The sequence below is a fragment of the Seriola aureovittata genome, chromosome 12 (assembly GCF_021018895.1).
Source record: "Seriola aureovittata isolate HTS-2021-v1 ecotype China chromosome 12, ASM2101889v1, whole genome shotgun sequence".
Lineage (NCBI taxonomy): Eukaryota > Metazoa > Chordata > Actinopteri > Carangiformes > Carangidae > Seriola > Seriola aureovittata.
In genome coordinates, this window is record NC_079375.1 from 7,382,382 (window position 1) to 7,399,914 (window position 17,533).

At 39.4% G+C, this 17,533-nt stretch overlaps 1 protein-coding gene across 1 annotated transcript; it reads left to right on the forward strand.

Moving 5' to 3' along the window:
* Positions 1 to 1,466: 1,466 nt before the first annotated feature.
* On the forward strand, positions 1,467 to 16,835 carry miga1 (mitoguardin 1). The gene is made up of 16 exons (XM_056392390.1): positions 1,467 to 1,566; positions 3,636 to 3,792; positions 6,738 to 6,903; positions 7,396 to 7,514; positions 8,035 to 8,167; positions 8,335 to 8,471; positions 9,566 to 9,689; positions 9,870 to 9,970; positions 11,498 to 11,607; positions 11,776 to 11,848; positions 12,405 to 12,491; positions 12,573 to 12,671; positions 12,778 to 12,912; positions 13,103 to 13,156; positions 13,340 to 13,456; positions 14,024 to 16,835. The coding sequence occupies exons 2-16, from the start codon at positions 3,694 to 3,696 to the stop codon at positions 14,240 to 14,242; spliced, it is 1,773 nt and encodes a 590-aa protein (XP_056248365.1). The 5' UTR covers positions 1,467 to 1,566; positions 3,636 to 3,693; the 3' UTR covers positions 14,243 to 16,835.
* Positions 16,836 to 17,533: the final 698 nt, after the last annotated feature.

Genomic DNA, 17,533 nt, shown 5'->3' on the forward strand with positions numbered 1-17,533 from the left:
CCTTAACTGGCACCCTACAGTTAACCTCTATCAGATGGGGTCCCATGATGAACTAGCACTGCTTTGGACTCACCCTTGCTTAGGCCGTTGGAACATACATTTAAAACTGAAAAAAAGTTTGATGGAGTGAGTGAGTGGTGTAACAAAATAATAGCAAAACATTTATTGTATGTTTAATACTCATCCACTGAGCCAGGCTTATTTTCAAATTTAAATGATGAAGCCCTTTTAATGGCAATATTCATACTTCATAGGGCTTTTTATAGCCATGTACAATACAGGATCTCACCTCATAAATGTCCACATTGGGGTTTCGGGAAAAAAAAGGAAAACGGGTCATAGCATAACAACTCACCTAGGACCTCATAGATTTTCTTGAAAAAATTCATGTGAGAGCTCTTACTAAATTCATGGGACCTTGGGACATTCGACAGCTCTACTTCAAACACTTTTTTAGTTATCAATTTTGAAGTCTGGCCCACAGGCTAAATGTAATTAACATCTTATTTTTCACTGGTTTGGGTTAAAATTTGTGCAAAACAAAAAAATCAGACAATTTGCAACATGTATTGATGTAAATATTGCTCAATGTTTCTTTTACCTTAACAAGCCAAGCAATCTTTGATTTTCAAAATAAATATTATCTCCACTAGTTTTCACTTTTTTGCAACTCAATTTTGTTGCATTAATATAGTTCTATCACATAACAAAGAAGTAATTTGGTCCTGCTTAAAAAAATTGTGATATACTCCTCTGATCATCATGACTCATTAGTTTGACATAATTTTGACTATCCAACACTTTAATTATTTTTATCAAATCTACCGTATCTACGGAAATAATGAGTTGGAAAAATGTGCAGTAGGTTATGTGCCTAGGCATTTTAGATGTTTAGCTTCTTATTCATCACACAAAACCATCTGGGAGGCGTCTGATTGATTCTGAAATCAGTCTGCAGCAGGACAACAAGCCCAAACATACAGCCAGAGTCATGAAGAGCTATCTGCAGAGACAAGAAGAACAAGGAGTCCTGCAACAGATGGTCATTATGGAGTCTCAAGATCATGGAGTCAGTCTGGGATTATGTGAAAAGACAGAAGACATGGACACAGAATAAATCCACAGAAAACCTGTGGTAAATTCACCAAGATGTTTGGAACAATATACCTGCAAAGTACCTTGAAAAACTATGTGTAAGGTCCTGTTTTAAAAGCAAAGATGGTCACATCATATATTGATTTGGTTTGTTTTTTCCGTTAACTGTACTTTGTATCAAGTTAATTGATAAACAAAAGCTATTCATGGTATTATTTTTGTGAAATTCCCCATCAGTATTTGGATGGAAAACCCCACAGAAAAAATTCAACCATGGATATATTTGTAATACTTGAGGAAGCCGCGTGGGGGAGCAGAAACTCCATAAAGATGACAAGGAGCATGCTTTTATTTTGAAAGTCAAGCTACATGGTAGGTGCTGTGGCCCGAGTCCTTCACTCTGCCTTCGCTGAGGTCAGTTGGAGGGGCCGGGTAAACCACCGGGAACCGCTGTGGAGGAAACTTTCAAATGTAACGGTGATATTGTCAATACTTTACATTTGTCACGCTCAGTTAGAAGACAGCCACCCAAGCTGACGAGTTTATTTGTTAGGCTGTTTAGGCATAATAAGGGCGCACACTGCTAGCCGTTACTAGCCTTGTTAGGTAAGTTAGCCGTTAGCTGCTCAGTTAGGCCAATAACTTTACCATGTGCTAATATGATCAACCTGACAGAACTGGTTCAGAGGTAGGGTGTTGTATTTATTAATTTCAGCGATGTGTACCTGAAAACGTCCCGGGAAGTTACTGAAACTCTTGAAGGAATTGCTAAAATGTATTTGAGGATGTTTTAGGTGTTGCAGTACTGAATGAAAGAATGAATGAAGTTTGATCATTTCGGTCAGAATCAGCTTTATTGTTGAAGTATGTTTGTTCATACAAAGACTTAGACTCCGGTTTCTAGTTGCTTTCAGTGTGCTGCTTGTACACAGGAAACATGACTACAAACAATCCCCAGGGAGCAAAGATAAATAAACATAAACACATGACTATTACCTATAAGCAAGTAGGTGGAAAAAACCCAAAACAGATCCATATAGCAACAGCAAATATACAATATAAATATAAGTCAACCATTTTCTGAAGTTGTCAACAAGGAAACAAGTGGTGCAGGCATGAAAGAGTGCTGGAATAAATATTAGATGTAATAACTTGCTTTATATACATCCTGTTGGTGCTTATTTCAGTGTTTGTTGTAGAGTAGTGAGATGGCACTAAAAACACAGAAGAGGATATAAAATATGTTAAAATAGAATACATTAATATAATATACAAAACATGAAATAGAAACGGAAATTCAGTACTCTGTTTCTCAAAATTTGATAAATGATATAGTCTGCAACTAACAGTTATTTTCTTCATTGATTAATCTGTTCAATACAAAACATTAACAATTCCTCAGAGCCCAAGAAGTTGAAACCAAAGAATATTTGACCCCTATTCCCTGAAAAATAACCAAAATGACTCGTTTATTATCAAAGTATTTGCCAATTTATTTTCTTTTGATGGACTAATCAAGAGATCGATGTTGCACTTGTTCTTATTAACAAGATATACTAAGTCCTTATTGTGAAATAACAACATGAAGTTTCTAAATAAAAACTGAGATGGTCAAAAGTAATACAATGATACATTAACTAAAGCCAGAGTTATGAGATAAGTTAAAATTTGATTTACAAAGACAAATTTATGAGATACTAACAAACTGTTAATTTTGACTTAGTTACATCTTAAAGTTGTAACTGAAAGAGTTATACTTTGTATCCTTAAATCTCATTCTACACATTTGTCTCACTCACAAGTTGAAAAGATAACTTCAAACTAGTGTGTCTTACTTTTACTAATCCTAAACCCAAACTGACAGTGGTTTAATGCTGACATTGAGAGATATTGCCAAGACCTGCACCTCTTCAGTATTGTTAATTTGTCAGTAGCATATGAATATTTTCACAGACAGTGACAGCTTCTACAAAAATCCAATGCAAGCTATTTCTCAAGAAACAACGTTTTACCAGGCTAAGACCCAGCTTCAAACAGGATAATCATCCATGTGATGAGCCACATGAGTCTCTTGTGCAAACTTAATTGGATGTTGCATGCAGTCCTGTCAGGTGGATATACAGCAGCTTAGAAGATGTGGTTCTGCAGTGTGGAACTGTGTTTAGAGAAAGCAATACTGTGCAGATATCTAAGGCCACTTTGTTCAGGCATGTGTACAATGTTTCATACCTTTGGTGGGATTGCTGGTAGTCCTGTAGATTAGTGAATGATCCAGTCATTTGACAGTTTGTCAGTTCTTTCATTAGTTTTCATGCAAGTAATAATTGGGATTGGAGTTTTTTATGTAATCAGGTTTTTTTTTTCCCTAAAATATTTTAACAAATATGTGGTTGATAAGCCCCACTATACTCAGATTGGGCAAGCATTGCTACTTGCAGATATTGTATGTCAGAGGCTTTATGTAATAACGTCATTTTATCCCCTCCTGAGCCTCCAAGGTTAAACCCTTGCATGTCGCTCACTCCTGTCATCCTGTTCAGTTCCAGCAGAGTGGTGATGTGGATAAGGGAGTTGCCAAGTCATGGATAGACCGCCACAATGACACATGAGACCCTCGCCAACTCCCAGCTGTCTGTCAAGGCTGCTGCCCTGCGCATGGTTAACCTACCCCTGTCCGTCTACGGCTCCCTGGCACAGGTGAGAGTGTATTTGAAAGTGGCAGGTGTGTGTCAACAACTTTGTTTTTGGGAGTTCTGAATAGTGTCTGTCTCTTGGTCATGAGAGGTGAGGTTGTTGAGGGTATGATTTCATTTGAATTTAAGGTTCTTTCCCTAACTGTATTGAAAACATTTGCTTTGTTGCTGTTAATATTTGATTTGTCTAATCATAATACCGGCCTAAACAAATAGTGGGTCTGAAGTATGTGGGTGTTCCTCTTCTTAACAGCTTTTTTAATTGCTATCAATGATATTTTAACAAAATGACTACTTTGTAACCTAGTATTTCTTGTAACAATTTCTTGTACCAAAAACAAACACAATTCAATGAAAAACAAACAAACAATAGAAATGAAAAAAGTAAAAAAACAGAACAACTAGACAATTGCAGACTCCCCATTTTGAGAGTAACACAAAGATCATTCATATATTTTAATAACAAAACAAGCCTGTCATATTGCAGTGGACCCTTTGTATATCATAAATCTGAATATGGGAGAGAGTCGTTTTTTGTTCTTCTAAACACATGTGAATGATCAACATCAAAAGATCCACACTGTCTCCATCCATTTATTAAATAAACCTTTGGTTATTAGTTAAGGTGCAGTGTTTGGTTGTATAGCCCCTCACCCCTGTGGTCATGGTGTTTATTTGTACCCTCATGCGCATGCTGGTAGAACATGAAATACAAATACCTGGAACCACTCATCCAAACTTTCTAATGCAACCGGTTGTCAAAAAAATCCACTGGCCTTCTTTTAACCTATTTTTTTTCCACATGAGGTATTTCTTTTTTTTTTTTTTTTTTAGTTAGACGTGTGTCTTTGTGAAGCACAACAAGTTGCTCGGAGATCTGATCTGATCGAATTTGGCACAGCTCCATTCATAGTGTTTCGTCTAAGCCGATTAGTTATGCCTTTGGCCGTATCTGTTTGGATGTGAAGTACTACTACCTTCTTGAGCAGTTTAGTTCTTCGGCTAAAGGCGTGATGGAGAGGTTCTGGCCGGCAAGAAAGTGGTTGAACGGATGTGTACAATTCTTTACTTGCGTAGAAGCCAAAATGCTCGTATGAAAATCTAGATTCAATATGAGTGCCTATATTGAAGATATATATTGCCTATATATAAGACAACAATGAAATGCAAATTAAAATGACAGTTTAAAAAGAGACACAAAACTACATTAAAGAGCTTCTGACTTGGAATTAGGTACTTCCATTTTTGCATGGGAACATTTCAGGGGATTTCCACTGTTTTTCTTTGCTGCCCTTTGTGTCCTTCAGGATGCTAACCGGTATTTTTCCCTCAGTGACCCTCATGTTACTGCGTTTATGAGTAGTGCATGAGGGGAGTTTGTGTGTGCACAGAGTCACGTAGCAGATCTGATTTCATTCAGAATCTGGTAGGAACATGCCTGCGATGTGGCTGTAGCAGAAGACACAGCACAGAAACAATGCAGGCCAGTAGCAGCATTACATCATCACATCCCATTCCGTAGCTTTAAAAAAATAAAAAAAAGTCAATATTATGGATGTTGTCATAGCTCCAAACTGAGAGTTTATGTAATCTTCATTTGTGCAGCAGCGGTGTCTGTGTGGATAATCTCTGCGCCATTCAGTGTTTCTATCTATAGTTGACAGCGGTTATGCATGCTATCTGAAATTGATGCCTTAAAATCTAGATGACAGGCTGGTAGCTGATTCTCAGTGCTGCCTGTTATGTAATCAGTATCCACTATATTTTCAGTTGAGTATCCTCAGTCTAACTCTAAACAAGCAGAAATTGTTTTCGTTCAAGTGTTGCATTTAATACATTTCCGTCCATGATGTTTTTTTCCAGCTCTTGTGGTGTTTAGTCATCAACTATCATCGCTTTTTAAATAACCAGCCTCAGTGCAGCGTTTTCAAAGATCCGTTTTTGGATGTTGGATACTGTATCATTGATCTGACAGCCACTGTCTTGTGTACAGCTACTTTGCCTCAGGCTTCCTCTGTTTTTAACATTTTGTATCTAGCTACTTTAACCAACATGTTCCTGCATTTCCCAAAATATTTTTCACAATCCCTAACAAATCTCTCTCTACAGGTTTGATTGATTTCTGCTTGCGTGTTTGCAAAAAATGTCTGAATGCCAACTTCCACCTCTAGAAAGAAGCTCTTGCTTTTTGATTCTGATAGGCTTTACATCCTCATTTTAACTGTTTATGTTTTGTATCACTTAAACATTTTCAGCCATCAATCTATATCTATATATATCTATTGCTGTTGAGGATCATCGGTACTGTATCTGGATCTAATGTCACATTATTTCGGTCTTGTCTGTTGGAATATGAAAATAACAGCACCAAACAAAACATGGGCCAGAAATGTGTAATATATGTTGCAGTAGTTTTAACTTTGTTGAATTGTTTCAGGATATCTTTTTGCTCATTTAACCTAAATGGGTTTAGAGTTAGGGTTAGCGCTAACAGCCATTTTGCTATGGGTGTTAAGGCTGGGGGCATCACTTCAGTTTTTTTTGTGCTGGTGCCAAAGATACTTGAGTCTTTGTATCAACATTAAATCAACATGTTTTCTACAGAATCATTTCTTATATTTACCAGTGTCGAATACTCGGTGCCGTGGACACATGTTGGTTGTTTTTGAGATTGAGTCCTAATGTAAGATTGTCTTCTTCCCCGGTCGGTTTTACATGTAACAGCTATAATTGAACAACAACAGTAACACAAAGGAGCGTGTTGTAGTGTGTGTGAGTTTTGAGATCTCATTATTCCTGTGGTGAGGAAAAGAGATCTGATTTTTTTTTTTTTTTTTTAACCATCCCAGGTTAACCAAACAAGGCAGAAACCAATCTGCTGTACAAAGTTCTTTTTAAAGCGCATAAACATTTAACCTCTGGCTCTTCCTCCCTCTGCCTGTCCTCCAGGTGAGTGTCAGCACAGGCACCAAGAAGCTGGTGGCCGCCACTGCCTTTGGGGCCGTCTCGCTCCTCCTCCTCGCACGGCGCTTCCAGAGGAGGAAGGGCAGAAAGAAGGTTCACTCGCCTCAGTGGGAGCAGGCTGGCTTTGAGTTCTTCTCCCCAGCAGGGAACGGTAAGACTTCCTGTGATATTTTTTACCCTGAACCACCAACCAGGTTTGTGATGTAATCAAACTGACATGCTAGTCTGAACCTTAATTACCTTTTAACTGTTAACAGCCGGCTCTAGATAAATGCTTTAACTCATTTAATCTAACGTAGGAAGATTTATACTGCTGATTAGTCCTAAAGAGAAATGTACAGAAATTTAGGATTATATGGGGCTGAATGCAAGAAGCAGTTAGCCAGGGTAATTCATTCTTTTCAATATAACTGATTCAATAGATTTTTCTTTTAAAATATATGGACAAACTTTATACAAGTTTAAACAGTGACTAGATACATTTTTTTTCAAATCATCTACAGCAGAAAAGGTTAGTTACACAGTTGTGGTGTTACAATCATCAACATGGCCTCTCCGTTGTTTAATCCTGCTACATGTTCATGTACCGTGATCACCGTATTCTGATCATTCTCTTATCTCTAAACTCTCTTTATCTGTCCAGATAACACCAGTCAAAACATCACTCTCTCTCTCAACTCCAAGAATGGCTACTCCTCTGGTCTGGTCCTCACTACAGCAGACTACAGGAAGCTGTCCGGGTCGCTGCTGAGCTTGGCCTCGGTGAGACAAAGACAAAGAGTTTGGTTACAGATTTTTTTTTGTCTAAATCAGAATAGAAAGATTGATTATGCTGCATTTTTTTATATGCGGTTTGTTGCGGTTCCCATTTTCCTAATATATACAAACCAGTGATGATTAAGATTTGTTGTCCACAGTGACATAATTTCACTTGTGTTAGGTTTTGTTGTCAATTCAAATGCGCTTGATGTGAGCTCTCCCCTAGATTCAGAAGTAAATGATGAATGAAGCTGGTGGTCAAATAGCATTTACTCGTACTGTATGTGATCTGTAGGTAGGGTCTATTATGTACGATGATGAGTGGTATAAATTTCTTGTACATGTGATTAGCATTTATATATTTACAGATGCCAGTTTCCCCACAGCTTTTCTAGATTGTATTTGTAGGCCTGCATCTGTACACTCAATGGTTAAAGCACAACCCGAATGGTGCATTGTTTTTGTATTAAGAAGCTGTTACCGCTGCTTGAAAGTTAAGTTTGTTCGTTTGCTGTCTCTGCAGGTAAAAAGCATGAACTCATCGAGCAGCAGCACCTGCGCGAATGAGTCCATCTGTTGGGACAGAGTGGGGGACGCTGACATCTGCAGTGTGGTCAACTTACCAGTCACCACGCCTGAAAACCTGTACCTCATGGGTAAAAACACTTATGGACCACATAATAAATGTCAAAATAATGGAAGTATTCAGTCCATAAAACTGTTTTAATTCCTCTTAATAACCAGTTTTTGATGGGTTGCTTTGTTTTGAAATGGGGCTTGAAATTTTAGGGAAATTCAAGGTTGATGTGTGTTGTGTTTGCAGGTATGGATTTGTTTGAAGAGGCTCTTCGGCGGTGGGAGGAAGCGCTGACATTCAGGAGCAGGCAGGCTGAGGACGACGCGAGTTGTGCCTCCGTCAAAACGGGAGCTGGAGACGCCATCGCCGAGCAGAGCAAGGAGGTGAACACACGTAAACAATGACTGAAGTAAAGCAGCTATCCAGATGATCATTTTTAAGATGATGTATTTTTTTAACAAGGAAATGTCCCATCACCCGGGAGCCTGTAAACGGCCATTTTGCTCTAACACCACATAAAGTAATTGGACAGCTTCTTCTTCAGCCTGAGACTCAAGAGTTGGTGTATTGATTCATTGTCTGTGTGTCCTCTGCTCCTTTATACCAGAGGAAGGCTGAGAGGAGTAGATCGCCCACAAACACTGCGTTACAGGTCACATATGAATAACCAGCATTCTCACAACCCACCGGTGTCACAGGGTTTGGATTGTGTAACAGCTAACTCACTGGCTCTGCTACCTGGTTTAAAGGGCTTTGGATTAGCGCGGGTCAAATAGTTAAGCCTGGGCACCCAAACAGACGTCCAGTCTGCTGCTTGGTCTTCTGTCAAGGATATCCCCTCTGCACTGTTGGGCCTCTTTAGAAGCTTATTTAAAATTAGGTCAAGGGGGGTTCCCGCGAAAGAACTGATGAGGAGTGAAGAGGCATTTAGAATAATGAGGGTATTAAAAAAATCTTGAATTCCTTTATCTTACCTCTGCCCCAGCTGGCACCAGCTTACATTACTACATTCAAGGGTTCAATACAAATTGCACAGCAAAGGACAAAGATGAGGACAAAGGGCAGGGGCATGGTTTAAAATAGGTGATTTAAAATAAGTAGTTATTGGTTTCTCCTGTTTCACCTTGGCTTGATACATGGGGAGCAGGTGCAGGTACATTGTGATCCGACTTCCCCAGCAGAGGACAGCACCCGGCTTTAAAAGTGTCCCGCATATTACCATCAACAACTATCCGGTGGGGAAGTGTTCATACTGCTGTAAAGTAGGAAGATAACTCTCCGGATAACAAGAATTCATTTCCCCAAGAATGAGTAGATCAGAAGATTTATGCATCCGAGAAGTAAAACTCACAGTACACTCACTATATCTTCTATCCATACGTCAACACTCGCGTATTAAAGTTTGTTAAGATGAAGCATTAGTACCTGTCAGTCTGAGTCATATATCTCTAGTTCATCATGAATGTTTTGTGATCAGGACGCCATCAGCGCAGAGTTCATCCACCGGCTCAAGTCTCTGCTGCAGAGGGCTTACCGCCTCCAGGAGGAGTTTGAGGGAGTGTTGGGCATGTCGGAGCCCTCGTCCAACAGCAACAGCCAGGGTGAGTCACTGTTACAATATTATGTCATTTTTCCCGACCAACAAAGAACAATAAGTATAACCTGTATAATGTCCTGCAAAGCCATACAAAAGCTTGTCGGTAGAGTGCTTTGTAAGTTGACCGCACTATATAACAAGATCAAAATTAAAGTTGTGTGAACGTGATTATGCTCCTTCCCAGATAAAATGGCAGACATTTTGTCCAGAGAGGAGCTGGACGACGTCTGTCTGAGAGACAGCATCAGCATCGCCTCCACTGACTCTTTCGTTTCTGCTGCAGAGGTAAGAGAGTCACCGAACCGCATTCTGGAAATATCACTAATCCCCACGTCACCTCGTCACTCATCTCATTGACACCTCAAGAATTTTTAATATATTCTTTAGTAACTTATTGTGAGGATGATGACTGAACACTGCAGCTCATGTTCTTTGGTTCAGTGTGAAGAAAAATCGTCAGAGTTTATTTATAAGCAGGTCTTATTGAAGTACAGTAGTTGAAGTTTTCAAAAGGAAACTATGGATTACGGCCTGGTTGATATAAAGTGTCGGCAGCTTTCAGAAGCTTTTATAACATAAAACAAAAGCAGCGATTCACACAATATAGTCAACACCTTCAGATGTGGTCACAAATCAGGCAACTTGATAAACCACAGCTTTTCAGCATTATGTATATGAATACAGCGTTTGTCCGATTCACTACAAGAGTGTTGCTCTGATTACTATACAGTGTGTTGCTGCAACTTTACATGTAGTAAAATGTTTTTTCACAAATACACCAATAATCATTAAAAATATATAGAAGTGTAGTGTAATAAATATAATGCTTCGCAAGCCCACAGGTGATTTACCTGAGTCATAGCTGAAGAGAAACAAGCAAACATCTTATTCTCAGATGTCTGACTGGTTCTCAGCAGGAGTTTGATTCAAATAGCTCTGATCTTCCTGCAGGTTTTCCGCCCGCTGTTAAACTCTTCTCAGCTTATCTGTTTGACTCATTAAGTCACTGTGGGGGCTCGAGCTGTGTATCCGCTGCTACTGGTGCACTTGACCGACGAAGTACAAAAATAAACTGGTGCTTAAGAATCACTGACTTATTTACTGAAGCTACATCTGAATTCCCTGAAATGAAATGTTCAGACAAGTTCTAGATGTTGGAAATCTCCACCAGGACTGGGTGATTAACACGTTCACTGCGCTTCATTTGATGTACATGGCTGTTAAACAGTTGAACTTTAGTGAGCAGCTAAGCACCTACAGTTAAATAGATAATTCTCCAATATTTATTAAGGCTTAAAATTAAGATACTTGTTCCCCACTTCCTGACCAGTGAGTAGAGGGTTGAGCTCTCCGCAGTGAAACTGGGTCACTAAAAATAGACCCTCCACATTCCTCCATTAGTGTACAACATTCAGCTCACTGTCTGTCTGCAGCTGTTTTTACTATAACATCCACTATACTACAACATGGAGACGTCTCTGCACTGTCAGGGAATGGTTTTATAATACTGATCAAAACAGCACAACAATACTTAATAATGAATAAGGGGGAAAGCACCGAGGTCAGACATGACATGAGAGTTTACACTGTAATCCAGAACATGGTGAAGCTGAACTTATTCCGAACAACAATAGGTGGGACAAGAAGTTGTCCACCAAGAAGTTCATCAGATTAGGAAGCATCTTTTCTTTTTATAGATTGAAAAACAATACAGCAACAGTGGGGGAAAACATATATTATGGGAGTAGTAAGTAGTGTGTGCAGTAAAGGAGTAAGTAGTGTGTACACTTAAAGCTTGTGTGTGTGTGTCAGCTGTCAGAACACAGAGAGCTGAGGAGTGTCTTCGCCCTGGGTCACCACTTGTTCTACGAGGAGGCGCTTCAGATGGCCGAGGACGGCAAGATTTCCTGCAGAGTGCTGCGGTAAATACACTAACTGATATAACACTCATGAAATACAGAAGACTGGCAGCACCAGGAAACCTGCAGTACTTCACAGAGGCTGGACAGTCTTTCGTTTCGTTTTTTGCAGCCTGTCTTTTCTGCAGACATTTTGATCTCATTGGCCTTTTCCTCATCTTTCATCATCAGGACTGAGATGCTGGAGTGTCTTGGGGACTTGGATTTCCTGGCTAAGTTGCACTGTGTCCGGCAGGCATGTCAGGTACAGTCAAGCCTAATAAGTTGAAATCCAGCACTATAACATGGTTCCTACTGAGGTAATGGGATTTCCTGAATGTTGTGGAATTTAGAAAGTTGCGTACCAGAGTGGGAAGTTTGGATTGTTGTTTTGTTTTTGTTTTTTTACAGCTGTATTGAGGATACACAGCTGATATTCCTTTTTTCTGAGATAGAAATACAATTGCAGAGCTGTAATTATACGCACATCACAGAGGTGCAAGACAATAAAAACAAAAAAAAACATTTTGACCTGAGAAATATGAGTTGGATTAAAACATTGTCTATTTGAACACATTTTGCGGCTTGCAGTCAATGTTCAGATGTAGCTGTTTTCCATTCAGATGGAAATGCAGCATCAAAACAGGAACGGGTGAAATCTTAATGTCTTTGGATCGTGCCACGACTCTGAATGTTACACAGTGGGAACCATTAAACTTGCAACTTAAAAGCTACTTATGTGTAGAGTTTGAATTTTCAAGTTTTGCACCATCCATTTAAAAAAGGATCAGTGTGAGTAAAATAATGTTTTGTGTCTCCAGCTCATTCTGTGCGAGAGGGCGACCAGGATGTTTCTGGCCGAAACAGGAAAGAAAATACTGTCTTCCATTATTGTTAAAGCGCAGAAGGTGAGACTGAAGCCGCAGTTAGTGAATAGAATGATCCGTGGTGAGATGTTTCCGTCCTGACTGTTACTGTTTGGTTTCCAGAGCCCAAAGAGATTCGAGGAGGTGTTCGAAGAGATGATTTCCTTCTTAGAGCACACAGAGCACTGGGAAAACACAGAGGTGGAGCTGGCCACACGAGGAGTAAGTGTCTCTGTCTGACTGTCCAATCGCAGCCAGTACCAAGAGGAAAAGTGCCAACTGCTCTTTGCTTTTTTGAATAATAATATTTTAAACTCACCCTCACCAGGTGAAGCACTTGAACTTCTATGATATAGTGCTGGACTTCATCCTGATGGATTCATTTGAGGACCTGGAGAATCCACCAATCTCCATCCAGAACGTGATCAACAACCGCTGGCTCAACAGCTCCTTCAAGGAAACGGTGAGTCGAACTGTAAAGTGAACATGATTTTAAAAAAAAAACAAAAAAAACATACCAAAACGGGGGGGGGGGGTCCTGGAGAAAATGGGTTACACATTTTGTTAAGAAGCTCTATAGTTGGAGGATTTCAGCATGTTCCAGTTGGTGACTTTTGTCTTTCCATTGAATGTGATGTGTATGTGTTTCACAGGCGGTGGCATCAAGCTGTTGGTCAGTGCTGAAGCAGAAGAGACAACACATGAAGGTACAAGTCCAACGCCCTCATGATGTTTTCTAGTGTCCTGTTACAGGACTGTGAAGAAATGCAGCGGATAGCACAGATGCACAATAATTAGACACAACTGACTAACTACCAGTTTACTCAGCTGTTAGTTGGTATGCGTTCAGTTAGTGGAGAGTCTAATCTGTCACTCCTCTTCTGTCTCAGGTTTCTGACGGGTTCATCGCTCATTTCTACACTGTGTGTGAACAGATCAGCCCGGTCCTGGCCTGGGGCTTCCTGGGGCCCAAGAGCTCCCTGCACGACTTCTGCTGCTTCTTCAAGGTCGGTCTCAGCACCAGAAAATAACACCACGAACACATGATATCTGCCAGTTTATTATTCTGAACGTGGTGATTAGTCAAATTGAAATCAATAAATCGTTTCACTAATTTTTCAAGCAAAAGCTGTGAAAAAAAGCCAAATGTTTGCTGCCCTTCTTTGTCATATATCCCTGTAAAGGGAATATTTATATAGGAGGAAAATTTCAAATTGGAGATGTTGATGTGTTGTAACATCATGACGAATAAATAGGGCTCATCAATTTAGAGTTTATTTATTTATCCATGGTCACTGTTCATTTTAATTTACAGCATCCAAAGTCATCTTGTGACAGGGACAACTTAAAAAAAAATGCTTTTTAAATATTTTCAGAACAATCACCAATCAAGCCCCCCCCCCTTTTTTTTTTCTAAAATAAGAAATTGAAATTAATGAATCAGGTTTTTGAGAATTATTGACATGGTGAAAATGTATCTGAGAAGTATATTCAGCCTTTCTGAGAAAAGATGAAGCTGTTGACCTCAAGTTCAGTTTTCATCCATTCGCTCATGAATCATGCTTCTCCTGTAGGACCAGGTGCTGTACTTCCTGAAGGACATTTTTGACCTGGACAAAGTGCGCTACACATCAGTGGAGAGTCTGGCCGAGGACATGCTCCACCTGCTGCACCGCCGCTCCGAGCTGCTGCTTGCCTACCTGGGAGCCGACTCGCTGCGGCACATCAACGGCTGCAGTTCCCCGCGGGTGCAGCTGGTGTCCAGCACCCTGCTGGAGGCAGGAGTGCAATGAGAGACGAGAAGGAATCTCCATATGATAACCTCAGCATTTATTCTAGCGTAAGTTCACACCAACCATTGGACCAAAGAAAGAAACTATGTGTAGGTGTGAAGGCATCTTTTATCTGTGGTGCAACCTATTGGGGGAGGGGGGGGTCAGAGCCAGAAGCTTCAGTCTTGCGACTTCACCCTCTGACATGACTTAATTTGCACCCATTTGGTTAAACTCAACACTCACTGAAGAATTTTAACGTAAAACACTATTTCACCAAGGTCTGAAATCCACTCCTCACATCTCCCATCATGCCGTGTGCTCCCATTGCTCTGTGTCTGAGGATCCAGATAGACTGAGCCAGCTGTCTGCCTTCACACATGATCATTATCTCCGGTGTGGCCTCCTCCTCTCCCCAGCCCCTTTTCACTGTGCCATGGCAGTGTACGTTAGTTTTAAAATATCAGAGCAATAATATTTATAACTGAACCTTGCTGTGAGCCTGGCACCGACTCTCTTGCAGTAGATATCACTCTGTGTAAATTGAGACATATTTATTGCCAGTAAGAGCAATTCGTGTGGAAAAAAGAGGAAGATATTTTACCATATTTATTTTATCATACAGCTAAATGATGCAGGATTTATTTTTTAGAAGTCGTAGTTGTGCCTGTTCGCATCAGTGGTTTTGTGATCAGCTTCAAACAGACAGTAGTTTGAAAACCAGTGCTGTAAACTTTTAAACTTCATCAGATTTGCTAGATGTAATTTCCACATCCTACTGAACATGTGCAATGCAAAACCATTAAATGTACTTTGTGTGTTTGTTAAAAGCACATGTGAACAAAGGGACTCAATTTGAGAAATGTAGAATAAAATGTTTTGACTGGAGTCATAAACAGAAGAAATGGGTCAGGCTGAGCGCTGTCGTTAAATTAAGTTACTTCAAAAGGGAAAGATGTTTTTTTTTTTTGTTTTTTGGCACCAGGACTCGTAAACCTTTATGCAATATTAAATTAATCCCAGCACATTCAGTCCACTAGGACCATGATCCCATCAGCTACAGGACATAAAAGATTATACTTCACTGTTTCATAACCCTCCAGCTGTTTCACAACTTGTGCCCCTCTGTTTCATGACGGGCGAACACACAAGAAGCCTTACTGTCACTGCACATATTCAAGCCTTGTCTTCATCACTGAATGTCAGTCTGAAAAAGTCTTTTTGTTTTTCATGACCTGTGAGGTTTGAAATGTACTAATATATTATTATTAATGTCTGCTCTGCTAATCAGTCACTGCCATGTACAGGACATGCACCACATGAAAGCTTTGAGCAGTGGCGTTACTGCAGGACTAAATGTGTATTGACAATACGAGAAGAGTTGATTCCAAAATGCTGCACATTGGAGCAACGGTGTGAAACATTTCAGGGCTGATGGACGACCCTGAAGTGATTCATACTGTCATCAGCTCTTTTTGCGGGATAGACACTTGGAATAATGTGAATCTGTCTTAAAACAACACTCACACCTACAGTAAATGTACGTTGACAAAATCATTAGTCCTGCTCATAAACAAATCCAATCCTATTGGGAGGAAATCCACAGTCCTCTTGTGTAAACAAGCTTCCAAAGTAATCTGAGTTTGACAATTCAAAGAGTTATCTTCCAAAGTTGGACTGATATGAAAAGATTCAAAATATTTATCAGCAACTGGCCAAAATTCCCAGGTTTCAGCTTCTCATGAGACTATTTTCTTGTTTTCTTTTATGATGGTAACTGAATATCTTTGGGTTTTGTACTACTACACATTTTAGACTCTAGTAACTTTGGGTGGGGATGTTTTGATATTTGTTGAGTCTATATACCAAATGATTGAGAAAATAATCTATAAATCAATCTATAATACAGGTCATTAGTTAAAGATCCAGTTTCCTCCCTGAGTTATAACTGGTTTGGTCAGGTTGTGATAATTTGGTTGGTTTCCATTTAAGAAAATCAGTCTAAATCTAAATTGATGTGCAATAACTGACAAACGATGACAATCGAAATTTCCCGTTCAAATTATTCATAGCGCTGTGATTAAAGTAGGCTTTCTGCAGGGATCACCAGGTTTAAGAGCTTTTAATACATGAACAACTAAGTATAATGGAAAAACACTTTTCAATTGGACAATTTGGTCTAGATTTATTTCACTTGAGTATTTCCCAGCAGGATATAAGTGTCTAATGATATAATTCATTTGTGATCAGATGAGCAGTGATTCTGATCAGTCATTTTTGGCCACATAATAGTAAAGCAAATGGGATGTCCTGAAAGAATTTTAATTGGTTATTTATTTTATGATTGATTCAAATTGGACTCAGCTTTGGAAGAGCCTCAGTTTATTTGTGGATTTTGTCACATTTAATAGGAATCTTATAAGGAATGGATCCGTTCAGGGCCAGGATGAACAGGAACAATAAACAGTGTCAGTCAGTGTGAGTGGCTGTAAGACTTGTGAAACTATCCTTAAAAGGTTTCTCATTTTGTCAACAGACAGGGAATAAAGTTTAAGATTTGTGAGTTCACCTTGTTTTTGTGTATAAATTAAGCAAATAAAAAGACTTTAATGTGCTTGATGGGTATTTTGTTTTTCTTGTTCAATCTGATAAAAATTCAAGTTCATTAGTCCACTTTATTTGTTACAACTTTATTAATGAACATGGCAACATCTCAAAAGTCAGAACAGTTCATTCAAAAAACAAACCAATAATTTGATAATATACACATCACATGAAACCTTTTTACCTCTAAGGCATGCTCCTTTAGTCTTCTACACCCACTCGAACTCTGTGTTGAAACACTGAGCATCTCACATGTACAGAGTGAACAGCCTCAAACAAAACAATATGTGACCTTTTAACTACAGAGAAGTCATCTAAACCCCAAATTTACTGCCAATAAAAACAGTGCATATGTCATTGAAGTACATCAGTTCCTGTCCTCATCCAACTTTCTAAAGCACATTCCTGTTTGCTAAAAGGTAACTGATGAAGGCATTCAAGCGATTAAAAACAGCCATCAGACAACTCTAAATACACTATGGCATGATTAAAAACAAAACTAAACAGTCAATCCGAGCTAGAAAACATGTATCAGACCAACACTTTTGCAATCACAGAATTTGAATTTCATTGCGTTGCTTTTTTGTTTTTACCTTATCACTGGAGCTCTTGAACGGTCTACGTTCAGCAGTGGCATTGACTCAAAGGATTCCTCCTTTTGGGGACAAACTACGACAGGGCCTGACTCTACGACCTAAGCTTGCAGCA

Bases quoted from the DNA above. Each gene is read 5' to 3' on its own strand.
- miga1 (XM_056392390.1), top strand. From the start codon at position 3,694: ATGACACATGAGACCCTCGCCAACTCCCAGCTGTCTGTCAAGGCTGCT. The intron at 6,904-7,395 runs GTAAGACTTCCT...TTATCTGTCCAG, and splicing joins CTTCTCCCCAGCAGGGAACG to ATAACACCAGTCAAAACATC. The intron at 11,849-12,404 runs GTACAGTCAAGC...TTGTGTCTCCAG, and splicing joins GTGTCCGGCAGGCATGTCAG to CTCATTCTGTGCGAGAGGGC.